The following is an 18038-nucleotide window of genomic DNA, read 5'->3' on the forward strand; positions in this document are numbered from 1 at the left end:
GAAAATGCCTTTAAATGTTCTACAAGTAAATACTGACTGGGTCCCTGCAGACTGAAGTAGATAATCTGCACCAGTGCCTCTGTTAAAGTGAATTAGAGCCTAAATCTGATTAAAAGGAAGCATGTGGACCCTCCGGTGCAATTACATTTTAATTGGAGCGCTGAACTGCAGATGCAAGCAGCCGCCCGCTTCACAAGTTTGGTGGCGTTGCTGAAATACAAGGAGCAAACAAAGTGAGACCACAGAGTGAGAGTCTGCCAGCAGCGTTTACTGGAGTTGTAGTAGAGAACAGATTTAGATTTGGTTTTGTGTTGTGTTGTTGGTAAATACTCCACGCTCCGCCTGAAGTTTCCTGTTCCGGAGATCTTCTTCCTCCCGATCCTGCCGTCTGACTGTAACCAGCACTTTTCCCACCTTTCATCGTCGGCTTTCATATCCAATCGCTCTCCGTGTGCCGTCCGCCCACGCAGCCTGAGAATAGCTGCATTGTTCAGCGCTCACGTCTGCGATGCGTCTGACTAAAACCCAGCAAGGCGGCGAGAAGTGACACCGAGTCAAAGTCAGAGCGCTAATTATACCTCAGTTTGCACCTGAGGATGTGTGTGTTGCTTAACGTGCCGTCTGTATAATCAAAGGAAAGCTGGTGACATCACATGGAGAGTGTTTCCCCTCTACTCCTCCACATTCTGGCTCTGCTCAGGTGTTTGAGCAGAACAGGAACCTGCATGTGTTCACTTCTCTCAGCTTGAACGGTGAAGTCAAAGGTGCAGCACAGCGTGGTTTTGTCTGCGTGCGTCTGCTGCTTCTGACCTCTGACCTCCGTCCACACAGGTATGCGTCAGCTGTGCCGGATGGCTCCCAGTACTTCATCCTCCTCATCATCTCTGACGGCGTCATCACAGACATGGCACAGACAAAGGAGTCCATCGTCAATGTAACGCCTCTCACTTACACTCTGCTCCTGCTGATGTTACAGTCTTTCACTATCTCCTTGTGTGTTGTCTTAGTTAACAAAGTGTATGAGACATATATGGATTTTCATTCACTTTCAAGAAGGACTGCACTGTTATGGACGGTCCCTAACTGTGACGCTCAGCTAACAGAGCGCTAGTAGAGAGCTAGCCTCCCGTGGCTACAGGACTCGTTTTTGTTACCGAGGCATTTTCACCATAATGATGTGAATCATTAATATGTGTACAGTATATTAAGACACGTCCCTCTCCTCTCCTCTGGTGTGTGCCTGCCTCACCCATGGGTGGGGAGCGGGGGAGGGGGGAGAGGGTCCCTGCAGCTCCCACACGGTGCTGCGTTCAGCTCTAGTAACTCTGCTTAGCAATTAGAGCGATCTGAGCTAATGGGTCCAACCATTTTGGGTGAGCTCCTATATTTGGAGGCTGCGTTGCCTGTACCCCCCGCCCCCCCCCTCCCCTAATGCCCCCCCCACCCCTTATGTGATGGAATGTTATTGTAAACTAAGAATGAGAGTAATTATCTCCTAGCCCAGGGAGGATCCATGCCCTTTCATATCCGGAGCTATTTGGCCGTCCATCTAATAACCGTTGAAAGTTATGAAACACTGCAAACCTTCATTCATCATTCACACGCTGTACTTTGCCGTCCCACTCGGCTCGGATTTAATAAACAATATTGCTGTGCTCAGGGCGGAGGGATGTAAAGTGGGAATCATTTTTAAGCTGTCATGCATTTGGTGATTCAGACAAAACGGGGAGATGCATGAAATTATAAAACTCCAGAATGGTCTAACACACACACACACACACGCACACACACACACACATACACACACACGAAGGATGACAGCAGAGGCGATGAACACGCCGTAGCTGTGAGCTCAGTCAGTAAATCAGCGGGGTGTTTCATTGCCAAACTAATATTTATACGAGTTCCTTAATTATCTTAGTTTCACATATTAAGGGTTTCAAAGCACCTGAAAGCCATGATGGTTGGTTTTAAGTATCTGTTTCCAAGGAGATACAAACCCCTCTGGAAATCAAATCTGCTTATAACTTCCAAACAACTGCAAGATCTTTATTTAGATCTTCGTCAGCTCTTCATCTTCCTCGCCTGTATTTTCCTGATAGTTTTTTCTAAATGACATCGTCTTTTCCTCCATAATACCTCAGAAAGAGAAGGAGTTGTAAGTCGCTTCCTTTGTGTGAAAGCGATTAGGAAAGCTTTCTCAGGAATCAGGAGAGAGAACAGGAAGTGGTTTCATTAGGAGCCATGAGCGAGGGAGAGTCGGTGTTTGGCTCGTGGGCAGACTGAACCTCATCAACATCGACAATGACGACGCCCTATGTTGCCAGAGAGTTTCAGTCCAGCTCGTGCGTCACGGGCGCCCCGGGTTGACGGCCTGCGGCGTTTAAGATAGCGGCGTGTTGTAAAGACGGCGGCGGCGGCGGCGGCTTCCTTCCTCCCTCTGATGCGTCTCTCCTCCCTCACAGGCCGCCTCGCTGCCCATGTCCATTATCATCGTTGGGGTTGGACCAGCAGAATTTGATGGTAAGCAGGGTGAGGAACTTGGGCGTGTGTGTGTGTGTGTGTGTGTGTGTGTTTTATGTGTGTGTTTATTAGCATGCACTAATCCCTTTCATTCATTCTTGTCCCTATCTCGCCTCCCACATGGTTCAGCCCCTCCAGCTTTTCTTCTCTTTTCTCCTCCGTTCTCCTTCTTGCATTTCCTTCCCTTCGCCCTAATTCCGCCCCCCTTCTCCCCCCTCCCCCCCATCACCTCCACTCCCCCCACGTCTCCTGGCTTCCACGTTGGTCAGGCCTGATTGGACTGCAGGGATCCCTTAACGCTCTCCTTCCTCCCCTCAGCTCTGTGTTGTTTGGAGGACGTTCATGTTCCCAGCACTCCTCAGTAAATGTCATTCATTCAAAGCTCATTCACAGGCAGCAGCCAGCCTGACACACACTTGCATGATGTCCCTGTGCCACACACACACACACACACACTGTTGGTCGTGCTGACATGTTGTTGTGTGTGAGTTCCAGCCTGATGGCTTCATGCTGCATTTGTCTCGTCAACCCTCTGAGGGAATGTAGCACTCTGACCCTGCGGCGTGCTAATGGCTTCAGCGCTCTAACACACACACACACACACACACACACACACACACACACATTCAGAGTGTCATGTTTATTCCCCGTCGCGTTGACACGGCGTTGTGCGAGTCTCCTGACACAATGTGACCGATGTGCTTCCTCCTGCAGAAATGATCGAGCTGGACGGAGACGAGGAGAGAATCTCCTCCCAAGGCCGATATGCAGAGCGGGACATTGTTCAGGTAGGGACTCATTCATGGACCTGAGTGAGTCACAGCTCAGCACGATGCCTTCAGGTGCACCTCCCTCTGCTCTGCTCTTCTTCACCTCCATTTTTCTGCTTCCTTCTTGCCGTCTCTATCATTTTCTCCCCGTCCCCTTCACTCTCGCGTTCCTATTCACTCTGTGGCAGCGTGGGAACATGACTGCAGATGATTACGTGTGTGTGTGTGTGTGTCATTATGTGTGCAGAGACCACACACACTCGGCACACACAGCCCCTGATTCACGCTAATGAACAGTCAGGCTGAAGCTCACACTGATGAAGATACAAACAGAAGTTGTGATTACTCAGATTTGCTGCAAAAGGAAGTTAATAATTGCCGACACATCCTGGTCCCTGATTGGTGTGTGTGAGCTCGTTCTGTGTGACGATCCTGTAGATCCTCATTACGCTCATTCAGCACAAAGAGCCTGGGATGAAGTCAGAGTATTGGAGGAATATGACAGAGAAAATACAATAATGAGACAATTAAATTCTTCTTTTATGCCAAACTACTTTCTCCAGTAGCTTGACAGTAGCTCAGCTATTTTCAAAACAGTGTAGCTTTTCTAGTAACTTCCTGTTTGTTCCCCCCTCCTTTGTAGATGTTCCATATTTCCCCCCCTGATGTAGCTTCAGTGTGTTTACTTTCCTTTGCTCTGTAGCTTGTAGTGTAGCTTTAGCAGGAGAGTAGCTTCAGCTGCAGCTTGGACTCGTTCCCCCACCTGATCTCTCTCTCTCTCTCTCTCTCTCCTCTCCTCCTCCCTCCATCAGTTTGTCCCGTTCCGAGACTACATCGACCGGCGGGGGAACCACATCCTCAGCATGGCCCGTCTGGCTAAGGAGGTTCTGGCTGAGATCCCGGACCAGTTCCTCTCCTACATGAGGACCAGAGGGATCAAGCCGGGGCCCTTGCCTCCTCCCTACACCCCGGCCGTGCACCCGCTCCTCACCAGACGGGTAAGCCGGATCTAAAGGTGGCCACGCCCCCCTGCCGCCAGCCAATCCACTCTCCTGGCTCCTCTTTTTCTCTCTTTGCTTCTTCTTCATTCTCTGCACCGGAGGCTTTGGAGCAGAGTGCAAAACTCCGCCCGCCTGCTGGCGTTGCACTCTGGCGAAGGTTTAGGCCGTGACGGGCGATGCAGAGTGCTTCTTCTTCTTGGACTCTCTGGCCTCGCCACTTTGGAGGGACTTCCCCCTCACTGCACAAACGTGGGGGTCAGAGGTCACATCGCTGAATCAGGAAGCGTGGAGAGGACCGACGCTGATCAACCAGCAGCAGACTGACTGAAGGCTCCAAACTGTGGAAACACTGTACAGCTGTTTGATACTTCAACTCCACCTCTACTCTCTCTCTCTCTCCCTCTCTCTCTCTCTCTCTCTCTCTCTCTCTCTCTCTCTCTCTTTCTCTGTCTGTCTCTCTCTCCCTCTCTCTCTCTATCTCTCTCTCCCTCTCTCCCTCTCCCCCCCCTCTCTCTCTCTCTCCCTCTCTCCCCTCTCTTTCTCTCCATCTCTCTCTCTCTCTCTCGCTCTGATGTTTACAACTTTAAGGACTGAAGTGGAGCCTTTGTATCTGAAGTAGACATTAATACCGCTCAATGTGAAAACTTGTCAGATTCCATCTCTCTGGCCTGCAGACGGCTGCAGGTTGTGACTCGTGTACAGAGGCGTTTCTGGGCCGAGGCGACGGCGTTCTTCTTTGTTCTTCTTTGGTAAATGGAGCATGTGCTAGTGTTAGAGAAGCATGCACTGTTGTCCTGCACTCAGGGCTTCGTCCCTCCGCACCGACCCGGCTCCGCCAAACTCCCACGCCGTGTTCCGTGAGGAAGCGAGCAGACACTCCCGTGAAATCTTCCCTCGCTCCTATCCTCTTCCGGCCCCGCCCACCTGCCTTGACTGAGAAGGAAGCTGACCTCCCTGTGAGTCTGGTCCAATCAAACGCAGCAGCAGCAGCAGCAGGGACGTACACCAGCCTTACTCTTTGGTCGGACACACTCGCAGGCACCGCGTTCCAAAAACGTGGACATCCAAGCCCAGAAGTCAAAAACACACATCTCACTTCCGCACTTGACTGTGTGTGCGTGTTGCGTCTTAAAGTTGCTTTGTTTCCATGGCATCACAGAAGCATTTCTTTCTTTCAGCATTTACGTCTCTCTACCTCTCACGTGTGTGATTTCGCCAAATACGTGTCGTTTAAAGATCAAACGTTTGGAATGTCAGTGATTTTTGCTGCTGTTCAGTTTAACCCTCTGCGCTGAGGATTCACTTCAATGTGTGTGTGTTTTGAGGATGACATCATTTGTTTGCTATCAGATCAGGTGACTCACACCTTGGTGGAAGCAACACACTGTGAATATGTGCACGGGAAAGCTACAGATCACAATATAGAAGCACATCTGTCCAACATCTTAATGCATAACAACATCAAACAATGAACCTGAGCACCGTTTAGATGATTTTCATTATTTAAAGCTCCATTGAACTACAGGAGCATCATTTACTTTAGGGGCCAAGTGGCAAAAACTCATCCCTCCTCGTCTGCTCTCCTTTGCCGCAGCTCGTATGTGCAAACTGAGTGAAAACAGACAATGTACAGGTTTTTTTCTGTAAGGCCCTGCCCTTAAATCCCACGCTATTCTTATTGGCCAAGATAAGACGACAAATGGGAAACGCCATCAGGCTGCACACGTCACTTATTTCTGCTGTTTATTTACACAACAACTCTTACTTGTATTTGTAGTTGGACTCTTATTTTGGCGGTTAAATGCAGGTTTTGTCCTTTGTTGCCACCTCCAGCTGCTACGCCCGTCTGTATCTGTGCTGACGCGGCCGCTTGGGCGTTCTGAGGCGTCGTGTCGGCAGGAGATCGATCATTTTAATACGGAATCCTGCTGCTAATCCAATTTCTCCTAAATTGATCTTTTTTTTTCATTTTCTGCAATTGAACACAGTTAAGTGTTTTCTTTGTGTCCTGATTATGTTAAAGTGTCACACGCGTGTTGTGTTACTCCCCAAGCCCCAACGCAAATGTGTGCACCTCCACGTAAACAATCAGAAATGAAGCTTTCAGGGCAGTTCAGGATTACTTATTAGTTATTGATTAGTCTGGCTGGATACATACGTGTGTGTGTGTGTGTGTGTGTGTGTGTGTGCGTGTGTGTGTGTGTGTGTGCGTGTGTGTGTGTGTGTGTGTGTGTGTGTGTGTGTGTGTGTGTGTGTGTACGGCAAAAAGCTCAACCTGTCCCCTTCCTGTAACTCCACCTTATTAGTCAGTAGCTGCTGTAGTTTACAAACATGTCGCTCACCCTCTCCTTAAGAATACGGACATATTGAAACTCCACACAGGTAACTGCACTGTCACTTTGAGTCAAAGTTCCGGGGCTGAAACTCCACCGCAGCCCCTCAGTTCCTTCCAGTGTACGACAATGTGACTTAGAGCAAAGCACAACCTTTGATATGAGAGCAGGTCCCTTTGTATCTGTGAACACGTGTGTGTTTGTACGTCTGACTCTGTACCACAAACTGTCGATTTGAGCTGCGATGAGTCGTTTCTGGGCCCTATTCAGTCAAGTCATCCATGTCAGACAAAGTTTACAACATTTTTTTAAAGGTTTGCCTCAAAGCGTTACGTACTTCTTGGCTGACTATGCTTTATAAAAAAAAAAGTCTACTTACAGTTTAAACTGCTTGTAAAACATTTCTCTCAGATATTTATACACTGTACAAATCTATTTGCCTTTCTGTGTATTGGGCACTATACATGTGTAATGCTGCTTCTTTACTGCTGATGTAAGTATTACATTTTATACTGAGGCCTGTAATCATATTTAAATCATGACTAACAGGCCTTATACGTGTTTATACATAAGTTAATCATATTTAAATCATGAACGACAGGCCTGTATTTTTTTATGAGCGAATAGTTCAATAACAAGGTATGTTTGATGACCTGTGATGTGGTGCACAGTGACGCCGTAGCAAAACCTTCTGCCAAATTCATACTGTAAGTGTAGCATCAGCGTGTTGGTCGTGACTCATCAGATCACCTGGGTGTTCAGCGTTGGTCGTGACTCATCAGATCCAGTTTGACTGAATAGGGTGCCTCAGCGCGGGGACTCTTGGATTTTGTACTTTTCTGTACCGTTGCTTTGTCCGTTTGAAGACTCTGTGCAGCTGGGATCTTGAATTGCACAATGTAGCACTGGTCTGAAGACTAGTTTAGGACTGGAGCCAAACCAGACCGAACCAGATGAGACCCGACCAGGCAGGAACCGTTTTTTTTATATGTGTATATAGTGTACATACATGTGCGGCTGGAGAGTTGACTCTGTGACTCTCCGTCTGAAAACACGACGCAGCGCCTTTCACTTATTCATCACCACAAGATGACAACTCACACGCTCGCATACACACACTACGTGTATGTGTGTATGAAACATGCATGAGTCCTGCATAACAAGGAGAAGAATGAGCTGAGACGGAGAAATTAGAAAAATAAATTTGTTGTGACTTTGTGAGACGTTTGGTGTTTATTCTGTCTCTTTACAACCTAAAACCTAAAACCAAGGACTCAAGTTAATGTTGTTTACAACTCCAAACGCAGCATTATGACACAGTTTGATCCCAATTACTTCACTTAAGAATATCTCAGAATATTAATAGCGCCATAAGAGAAAAGAAGAACTTTAGTTTTGCTACATGGCATTTCAATTGACAAACTTACTCTCGTACAAAAGTCAAAGTGCTGGTATTGATAGCAGTTTATTAGAGTTGACAGATATCTGAGCTTGGTACCATGACCCGTCTGAACATCAGGAGACCCTACATGGGTTCCTGAACTCCTAAGCTATCTTACAAACTCTTCTCAGGTCATTTACGTCTACAGCATTCTGCATTCTCCATCCAAAGGCCTACAGACCTGCTGAGTGAACACCAAACATCTCCAGAAGGCTCCGTCTTACAAAAAACAATGTTAATGTCCTATATTCAGACGTGATCGACCCTAAAATCATGCAATTCTGTGAAATCAGCAGAGCGTCACATTACACAATCATACACCAAGGTACCGTTCCTCTATGCTAGTTAGATTTGTACTGTAGGCATGTTTGCTTTTCGTTGCCACGCGTGGATTTTGCCCTCAGGGAAGAGAAAACGAATGTGCATGGAGATGAAAGTCACCGAGCGTGCAGAGAGGTTTGATCACGTGGAATAAGTGTTCCTACGAGGCTCTGAGGCTCTGAGGCTGTGTAGGAGGAACAATCCACGGCATTTACTGTGTAGGAGACCATAAGGCGAGAAAACCGGTGGACAACAAAGCTTTAATGAGTAGGCTTCCACCTCGCTGCCTCCCGCTGTGCGTCTCCACAGCCGCGCCACTTTGCCAAGACGGAAGGTACCATGTCAGCATGCCTGGGGGGAGGGAGGGAGGGGGAGGGGGCATCCAGCGACCATATATAGACACACATATAACATGAGAGTTGTTTACCGTCGCTTATATTGTTGACAAAGTGGTTCTATTGAATGCTCGTGATGAATATCCTGTTTTTTTTATGGCATGCAATACGTTTCCGCATGTGTAGCTTATTTTCTAACAAAGATGCACCGGTGGGTTTGATGGGTGTAACATGACATCATTGTGTGTTCTTTCTGAGTACGTTTCTGCCTTAAAAGAAAAATCTCACTGATCAATCTTGGAATTGTGCAAATGCCTTCAGATGTTTCTTTCTACAGATCTGATTCTTTGTGAAGCGTCAGCGCTCGCTTCTCTGTTTCTGTTTCTTCTGCGGTCCGTCCGTGCACAGCAGCGACTCCTCAGCGTTCTGTTCTCTGAGACAGAACAGAGGGACGATGGGCCGTCCTGCTGTCCAGCCTGACCTGAACAATCAGCTTCATCACTTTGATCTCGTATCAAAACCCAGAAGACAAATCAGAACAATCTGCCCCTCCATTGGCCACATATGCATTTTGAATCAGTTTGTCAGGCGAGGGACGTTAAGACAGCCGAGGTTCCTCTGTTCTGACTGGAGAACGGAATCCAGGACAAGCTGATAGAAGAAGTGACTGTTTCTGTAAGAACTGAAGTCTTTCAATAAATATTCACATCAAACCACCTGGTCTTGTTTGGTATGTGTGTGTTCTGCATGTGAAGGTTCCTCCAGGATCCTCACTGAAGACATCCAGACCCTCAGACCCTCAGACCCTTAGAGCTCAGAGCTCAGGTCTCAGCTCCATGTAGCCCTCTGCAGTGTGAAGTCTTGTGTTTAGCAGGTTTTCTTCTACTTGCTTCCTTAACGAGACACAACAACAAACTTGTGAACGTTTCTGTGAAGATTAACAGTTTGCATTTCGCTGTTTTTCAAGCCCTGGTTTGTTTTGTGTTAAAGGTGTTAAAATAGGTGGAAGAAGGAGAAGAAGAAGAAGAAATCAGGCTGGAATCTTTCTGTTGAGTTGCTTTTGTTTCAGCTCGTCACTGGAATGGAGTCAAGTGTTTAAGCCGCGACTGCAATGCAATGCTGCTTCATTCTGCCTTGCTTCATTCTGTCCTGCTTCATTCTGTGCTGCTTCAGTCTGTCCTGCTTCAGTCTGCCCTGCTTCATTCTGTCCTTCTTCATTCTGTGCTGCTTCAGTCTGTCCTGCTTCATTCTGTGCTGCTTCATTCTGTGCTGCTTCATTCTGTCCTGCTTCATTCTGTGCTGCTTCATTCTGTCCTGCTTCATTCTGCCTTGCTTCATCCTATGCTGCTTCATTCTGTCCTGCTTCATTCTGTGCTGCTTCAGTCTGTCCTGCTTCAGTCTGCCCTGCTTCATTCTGTCCTTCTTCATTCTGTGCTGCTTCAGTCTGTCCTGCTTCATTCTATGCTGCTTCATTCTATGCTGCTTCATTCTGTCCTGCTTCATTCTATGCTGCTTCATTCTATGCTGCTTCATTCTGTCCTGCTTCATTCTGCAGATGTTCCGGCCTACAGCTGCATAACGTATGTTAAAAAAAAAGCTCTCATATCTGCATCCTTCATTTTGTCGGAGCTTTACTCTGGTTTGCTGAGCCAAATGCTGACTGCACAGTATGCAGAGGTGTGTGTGTGAGAGAGCATGTGTGTGTCCACTGAACAATAAGCTGCTGGTGTAGCGTTGCTGCGCCACACACACACGGGATATCATGTATAGATTATATACCATGAGCCTATATGATATCCAGTACATCCACTATATATATTATAGAGCAAAGCAAGAGGACAAAGTCAAGTATTTCCACTTTTGTATTCCATTACATTTCAGAATGGAGGAGGATTTTGTTTTTGTCTTCACTACATTTATTTACCAGTTATAAGATTAAATTGAAATCCACACTTGTTTCATACATGAACTTGAACACACACAAACACACACACACACACACACACACACACACACACACACATACACATACACATACACATACACACACACACACACACACGCAAAAGCAGCCTTGTAGGAGCTCAGCGTGTCTTTAACAGTGGCGCTGCTGCATGGAGCTCCGTCCTTCCTGCTGCTTTTATTTCCCAGGCTGCCCTTTAAGATCACAGGCGTGGCTGCGTGCTGAACTGGGCGGTGATGAGTAATGGAATAACGGGGTGTAAAATTTTGATGACATGCTCCTCTAAAAAGCCCAGAGGCAGCATAAAGACGGTGTATCGTACTGAGCCAGCAGCATTCTCTCTGCACACGGAGCTCGTAGCTGCACAGCTGTAGCCCCAGTATGAAATATTGCTCCTGCTATTTTTAGAAAAGGAAGAGGGGCCATGTTGCTAAAAATAGCCCCGATCGTTTTTGTGCCTGCCTTCTATTTTTACGCAGGCTGAAGGATTCCTGGGCTGCGGCGCTCTCTCTCTTTACTTACACGCTTACGTAACAAACAAGTCATAAGACACAATGGAAACGTAAAGACACAGAGTTTAGTGTCATTATGGGATGGATGAGGGGCAGCTGTGAAAGGTTTGGATCCAGGATGGGATGATGGTGGATGATGATGGAGACTTTACACATAAGACATCAAGACATCAAGACGTCTGTGCTGCTGTGTCGATGAGGTCAAACAGCCTGGAGCAGCGTTTATTAGCTTGCCGTTAGCTCTGCTGGGTGAGGGTGGAGGGAAGGAGTTTGTCTGAGGGGAGAGATGACAGCCACACTATGCAAACACAACGATATTAAAGACGACAAAAAGGCTGATCTGCAGCATTAAGATCTGAGCCGTGGACAGTGAAGTAAACATTCACACACAACACAAGCGAGCAGATTCCTCCCAGCCTGCCAGCGCTCATGTACGCCTCCAACAAGGCTCCACTGGCAAACATGGAGGCCGGAGTGAATGTGACAGTGTGTCATGGAGGATTCTCAACACTTATGTACGCTGTGTTGATATGAACGCAGACGATTGGAGTGAACTGAACAAAGCCCGAACACACTTGAGGCGATGAGATCGACCTGATGGTGGCGCTATGACAACAGCTCTTGAGTTGTGGATGAGGCAGAATGTGGGAATGTTGTCTTTGACTTGATCACAGAATCACCCTGGAGCCCCATGTGACCCATGTGAGTGTGGAACATGGCTGACCCCTCCTCTGTGTTGTGACCACCAGGCTGGACAGAAGGTGGATCAGCTGAGCCAGACGCCGGCTCAGGGTGACCAACATGCTCACGCTCTCCACTCATCTCTCCTCTGTTATTATCACGTTTTACCTGCACTCCTGTGTTGGGAACAAAACAAATCATAAAATAATGTTTTCACAACGCTGGCCAGCACCTCAGCCTATGAGCCAGATGAGATGAACAAGTGAGTAATAAATGATTTATGGTCAATTTACTGGTGCGCCTCTGAAATATTGAGGAAGAGCTCAGCCATGAAATGCAATGTAAATGGATTTATTTATAGTTTGGCTGAGGAAGTGGCGTGGAAGAAGCTTGTCAGGTTGCCTTGTTCCTATGTTCCTATAGCTTTTAGAGGCAGATGACGGGAGAAACGCACACATGCTCACACAAAATCCACATTTGCATGTAAAGCCATGTTTCAGGCTGACATTAAACTTTTAGACGACACAGCAGGAACGCAATAAATAATTTCCACACTGGGAAAATGGAAAGTCCCAGCTGAGCTCCCACGTCTCCTGTGAAGTCCCACACCTACTGCTGCGTTTGTTTCAGAGGGAGGCGAGGGATGTGACATGTTCAAGCCTCTTTTTATTCATTCCAGGCAGAGGCAGCGGCTGATGGGAGCAGGGAGACTGTGTGGTTCTTATCCTGATATCATCTGGGAGAAGATCCTCTCCTGATTTATGTATGATATGAATATGATGGTGTTGGCTCCACTGTAAGGCAGCACAAAGAGAAAGAATCCTTATCACGAGTACAGCACGTGAACTGAAGCGCCAGTTGATGTACAGAAGACACGCATGACTCACAAGGGAATACATGTATGTACTGTATGTATGTACATGTACAGTACAGGTCAGGATCCACAGAAGCAGTGTGGTGACTGTGGACTATTGGGTTACAGTGTGAATTCAGTGAGCTGTGGTTTGTGTAGTTTCATAGGTTCACCCCCACACGGCTGCAGTGACATTAACAAGACAAAAACCTCAGTGAGAAATCAATAAGTAAAGCTTCAGAGAGCCTGTAGCCTTTTAAATGTGCTGCTATTCACTGGAGCTTGTTACAGTATGGCAGCATTATTCAAATGATTGGCAAAGTGCTGCCATCTACTGGTGGAGGGAGACAAAGGCCCTCTAACTGCAGGCAGGCGGAGGAGATTTCTAGGTTTCACTGCAACAAACCAACTCTGGTTTGAGTTCAGGAATACATTTAATCCTCTATGTTGTGTTCCTCTATGGAATTTGTAGGATTTGTGACCTTGAAAATGTAGACAAGCCAAAATAGAGAGAAACTGGAAAGGTTTGATGTCTCATGTAGAGAAATATTCCTCCTCAAGCGTCCTGTTGGTTCACTGGTCTAAAGTAGTCGATGGTCTCCTGTAGCTGTAATGAATCCATGTCAATCCAAGACGTTTGGTTTACATCAAAACCCCCTAACACTGCCTCCAAGTCTAACTGATCTCTGTCAGGAACCTATAAGTTCCCCTACATTCATCGACAATATTGATGTAATAGGTGACAGGGAAACAGCAACCAGTGTTTTCTCTATGCTAACATGATCCAGCCCTCTACATGAAGGCTTAGTACCTGCAGAAAGCCCACCAGTGCCTGGACCGGGAGTCTTTGCTCTGACAACAAAGGGGTGAGTTGACTTTTTTCTTCACATGAATATTCTGAATGACCCAGTAATACAAAATCCTAAATGTTATTCTGTTAGCATCCTTCATTCTGGGCATTTGGAGGAGAAGTTGTCATCATCCCTTGAGTGTCCGCTTGTGCTGGCAAAAATCAGCAAAAATTAACAAGCAGGGGCAAAATGAATGATCAGCGCCAGGCGTTTTATTCTTTTCTTCAAATTGTCTGTGCAGGAGTGTGTGCTGGTGTGTGTGCCGGAAAGGCTTGGGAAAACACCATTAATCTCCAGCTGAGTACTGGGAAGATAAAGTCAAGCTCAATCAGCATATTCCTCCCTCAGAATAACTTTTTTCCCAGACGGGAGAGTGAGAGAGAGAGTGCTCACTCTCCTGGGAACAGTCCAGCTGCTATGGGAGATACTGAGAGACTATAAGAGCCCAGGCCCCAGAGGCCCCGGCAGTCCAGACACACAGGCGAGATGAGAGGCCTCTGGATGCTGATGGTGCTCGTGGCTGCGGCCAAAGCCGAGAAGGTTTTTACTGGGTGAGTTAACCCTTGACCCCTGAGAGACAAAGTGCTTACTGGGGTCTGGGAGATCATCATGAGGTCAAGTTGTCTTTTATACTGAAAATTTGCCTAAATTCACGATAGGATAGAATATTTCTGAACTTGTCTTGATTGGACTGAAACCTATTGAATTGTTGTCCACACACACACACACATACACACACACACACACACACACACACACACACACACACACAAACACACACACTGCAGTGCTACCATTCTCAGTTTGTCAAACTAATTCTTCATTTGAATATTTCATTCATAATTCATCATTTTAGTTGCCCTTTATATCTTCACACACATTTCATTGAGAAAAGAGGTGGAGGTAATTACACAAAGCATTCAGTCCAAAATATTTGCTAGATTCTAAAAAGGTTTGTTCTGACTCAGATCCCTTCAGGTTTGAATTAAATGATGTTTGTGTTGGACAGGTTTCTGTCTCAGCCTCTAATGTGCACAGTAGAGAATGTGAAGGATGAAATGGATGTTGACTCTCTTCCAGAGATCAGGTGATCAGGGTCAATGTTGAGTCTGAGGAACAGATCCAACTCCTCCGTGTTCTGGAGAGGGAACAGGACTGGGAGGTACATGCGCGCATTCACACAGATACACACACACACACACACACACACACACACACACACACACACACACACACACACACACACACACACAGTCTGTCCTGATTTTTAAGAGGTACAAAAGGTGGAGGTTCACACCAGCTCTCTTTCAGCCTGCAGACCTGCTCATGGACAGGTTAATAATGTAATTTCAGCGTCTCAATGTAGGAATGGACAGCGTCTCAATGTAGGAAGCTCAAGAGGCTTATATCACACAGCAGATGAACCTTTCTTATTTTTGTAATCTACCACATTTTTGCTGCTCCTCTGAAGTTTGTGCAAAACCAGAATCTTCTTGTTCTAGATGTGCAAGCAGTCAGTGTGCAATAATCCACATCACAACAAATGTGATGTGGATTATTCTCAGAGACTTTACCTGGAGGCCTTGAGGCAGTCCCTCAAGCACCCTGGAGGTCCTGGAGACTGACGTTCAGAAGCAACAGATTAGTACATCACTTAGATTTGTTTAAGGATTGTATGGGATGCTGTGCAAAATGAATTTTGAATTGAAGAATATTATAAATCCTTCTCAGAGGAGGTTCCATCTGTAAAAATCTCATCTAATTTAGGTTGTGGTCATGTTTTTGATTAATCTTGGACCTCTTCACATGCTCAGATCCATGAACAATGATAGCAGATTGGTTTTCGGCGTAAAAGTACAAACATTTCCTCTTAAATGTGGGATTTTCATCATCTCTCTGATCTCAGCTGGACTTTTGGCTCCACCCTGTGTCCACCGAGCTCCCTGTTGACATCCGTGTGCCCCGGTCCAGCCTGAGCGATGTGAAGGAATACCTCAGCACACACAACATCCCCTTCTCCATCATGATTAATGACCTACAGGTTTGTAACACCCAACGCAGTCATTTAGAAACATGCACTAACAAGAACAACAAGAACTAATAACTACCTCTGGACCACTGATGTGGAAGCTGCCCAGAGTTTTATTCTTCTTCAGATGATTTGATATTGCTTCATATTTGATCCTTTGAGTAACATTTATTTCAAATGGCATTTGTAGGAGGTCCTCGATGAGGAGAAAGCTGAGATGGAGGAGAACCAAATGAGAGAACGCAGCACTAGGAACTTAAACTTTGGAGCCTATCATCCCCTGGAAACCGTAGGCTATTTACACTCGCACACACACACACACACAGACATACACACATAGAGGAGGAAGCAGACTTTTAACAGCACTGTCTTGTCTCTCATTCAGATCTACAAGTGGATGGACACCCTTGCGGCCGATCACCCTCAGCTGATCACCAAGCAGGAAATTGGGCGCTCCTATGAGAACAGGCCCATGTATGTGCTCAAGGTAAAGACTGAACCTCAGACTACACCTTTTATTTATATGTGCTAATGTATCAAGTCAAGTGTTAACTTCCTCCGCCCATGTGTTTAGTTCAGCACTGGGGGAAACAAGCGTCCTGCCATCTGGATCGACACAGGCATCCACGCCAGGGAATGGGTCTCCCAGGCAACCGGAGTGTGGACGGCCAACAAGGTTCTTATATGTAAAGATAGTAAACACATCATCAGAATTATCATGCCATTACTACAAAATGAATATTTCGTCTTCCACCTCAGATTGCCACTGATTATGGCACCGACGCTTCTCTGACTTCCCTTTTGAACACCATGGACATTTACCTGCTGATCCTCACCAACCCTGATGGATACGTTTACACCCACACCAACGTACGTAGCCTAAAAGGGAGAACTATGCCTAATTAGGTGCCATTATTAATTTAGAAGCCAGCAATGGGAATGTAATGCCAGAGGGGGGGGGTTTGTTACATTAGACACGCTGCTATGTTGATTGATGCTCTGCCTGTACAGAACCGCATGTGGCGTAAAACTCGCTCCAAAGTCCAAGGTTCAATGTGCCGTGGAGTCGATCCTAACAGGAACTGGGACGCAGGCTTTTCAGGTGAGTTATAAGATTATGAAAATTTAGTTTGATGAGTTATTAATTAGCAGAGTGTGTGTTTAATGCCAATTCTTTCCTGTAGGCCCCGGCGCCAGCGACAACCCTTGTTCTGAATCCTACCATGGCCCCTCTGCCCACTCTGAGATCGAAGTGAAGAACGTGGTGAACCTGATCAGAAACCATGGCAACTTTAAATCCTTCATATCCGTCCACGCCTACTCCCAGCTGCTCATGTATCCCTACGGCTACTCCTGCAGCGCCGTGCCCCATCAGGCTGAGCTGGTAAGCATGAACGACACTCTGACCTTCGGCACGCATCTCTAGCGTCCTTCAGTAATGTGCCTGGAGTCCAACACTGGATGTGCGGGGACAGGCTCTGACTGCCAATGGTGGAGTCATAAAACTGTTTTATTGGGCTCAGAAGTCACCTTGTGCTGTCCTGGGGATACTGCCCTGGCCTGGGGTTTCCAGGGTCCTTTGGAAGTAAACACGTGCTTTGTTCCACTGGTCCTCAGACTGGGCTTCATTCTGCTTGTACCCTCTGCCTGAGCCTCTAACTTTACCTAACTAAAGTAACCTAACTGGTGGCTTCTGTTCTAGGACTCTGTTGGCAGAGCTGCAGTGCAGAAACTCACATCTCTCTATGGCACCAGATACAGGGTCGGAAGCATCTGCAAAATCATCTGTAAGTACTGTAAAATTCTTCTTCCTGTCTGTGGCCCTTCATAACACTCACACTCAAGCATGTAGTTGTATAAGATGATAAATTAGAATGAACTAATTTAATGTGATTACTATTAATACCTGTGCTATCATGAGTACTGTCACACACAACTATTACTATTGCTGTTATTACTGTTGCTGCTGCTCCTGGTACTACTGTGGTTATAACCACAATGACCTTTACTACCTCACTGCAATAACCATTTGTTTGGTATTGTGACCACCATGTCTCTTTCTCTCTCCTCTCCTATCAGATCAAGCCAGTGGTGGCAGCATTGACTGGTCCTACAACCTGGGCATCAAGTACTCCTATGCCTTTGAACTGAGAGACACCGGTCGCTATGGCTTCGTCCTGCCCGCCAACCAGATCATCCCCACCGCCTCTGAGACGTGGCTGGCCCTAAAGCATATCATGGAATATGTCCGTGATAATCCTTACTGAGTGAAAACCATGGATGTAGTGGAGGAGGAAGTAAGGACAATAAGCAGTAGTTTGGTGTGCAGTAGTAATATTTTACTACTACTACTAAAAACAACAAAGCACATCATAGCAATAGCTGTGTAACACCTGGTGACATCTGACTACAATACTGTCCAATA

The 18038-nt window shown here is 46.6% G+C and overlaps 2 protein-coding genes across 2 annotated transcripts in view; both read left to right on the forward strand.

The window, feature by feature from the left end:
- Positions 1-4306, forward strand: part of LOC142988488 (copine-8-like) — a 38216-nt gene extending 33910 nt beyond the window's left edge. Inside the window, exons 17-20 of the mRNA XM_076137677.1 lie at positions 832-934; positions 2466-2523; positions 3238-3311; positions 4106-4306. Coding sequence (XP_075993792.1) covers positions 832-934; positions 2466-2523; positions 3238-3311; positions 4106-4306 — 436 coding nt within the window. The remainder of the gene's footprint in view (positions 1-831; positions 935-2465; positions 2524-3237; positions 3312-4105) is intronic.
- A 9764-nt stretch (positions 4307-14070) lies between these two features.
- cpa4 (carboxypeptidase A4) lies at positions 14071-17880 on the forward strand. The gene is made up of 11 exons (XM_076137686.1): positions 14071-14135; positions 14665-14746; positions 15491-15625; positions 15804-15902; positions 15999-16100; positions 16188-16289; positions 16373-16483; positions 16625-16715; positions 16798-16997; positions 17316-17400; positions 17693-17880. Exons 1-11 carry the CDS (start codon positions 14071-14073, stop codon positions 17878-17880), a joined length of 1260 nt encoding a protein of 419 aa, XP_075993801.1.
- Positions 17881-18038: the final 158 nt, after the last annotated feature.

Source organism: Genypterus blacodes, unplaced genomic scaffold (assembly GCF_046128005.1).
Source record: "Genypterus blacodes isolate CSIRO-AG114 ecotype Tasmania unplaced genomic scaffold, CSIRO-AGI_Gbla_v1 ptg000332l_1, whole genome shotgun sequence".
Taxonomy (NCBI): domain Eukaryota; kingdom Metazoa; phylum Chordata; class Actinopteri; order Ophidiiformes; family Ophidiidae; genus Genypterus; species Genypterus blacodes.

What these genes read in the sequence shown, in the direction of transcription:
- cpa4 (XM_076137686.1), top strand. Translation starts at nt 14,071, where the DNA reads ATGAGAGGCCTCTGGATGCTGATGGTGCTCGTGGCTGCGGCCAAAGCC. An exon ending in TCATGATTAATGACCTACAG is followed by an intron (nt 15,626 to 15,803) that starts GTTTGTAACACC and finishes TGGCATTTGTAG; the next exon opens with GAGGTCCTCGATGAGGAGAA. An exon ending in CCTATCATCCCCTGGAAACC is followed by an intron (nt 15,903 to 15,998) that starts GTAGGCTATTTA and finishes TCTCTCATTCAG; the next exon opens with ATCTACAAGTGGATGGACAC.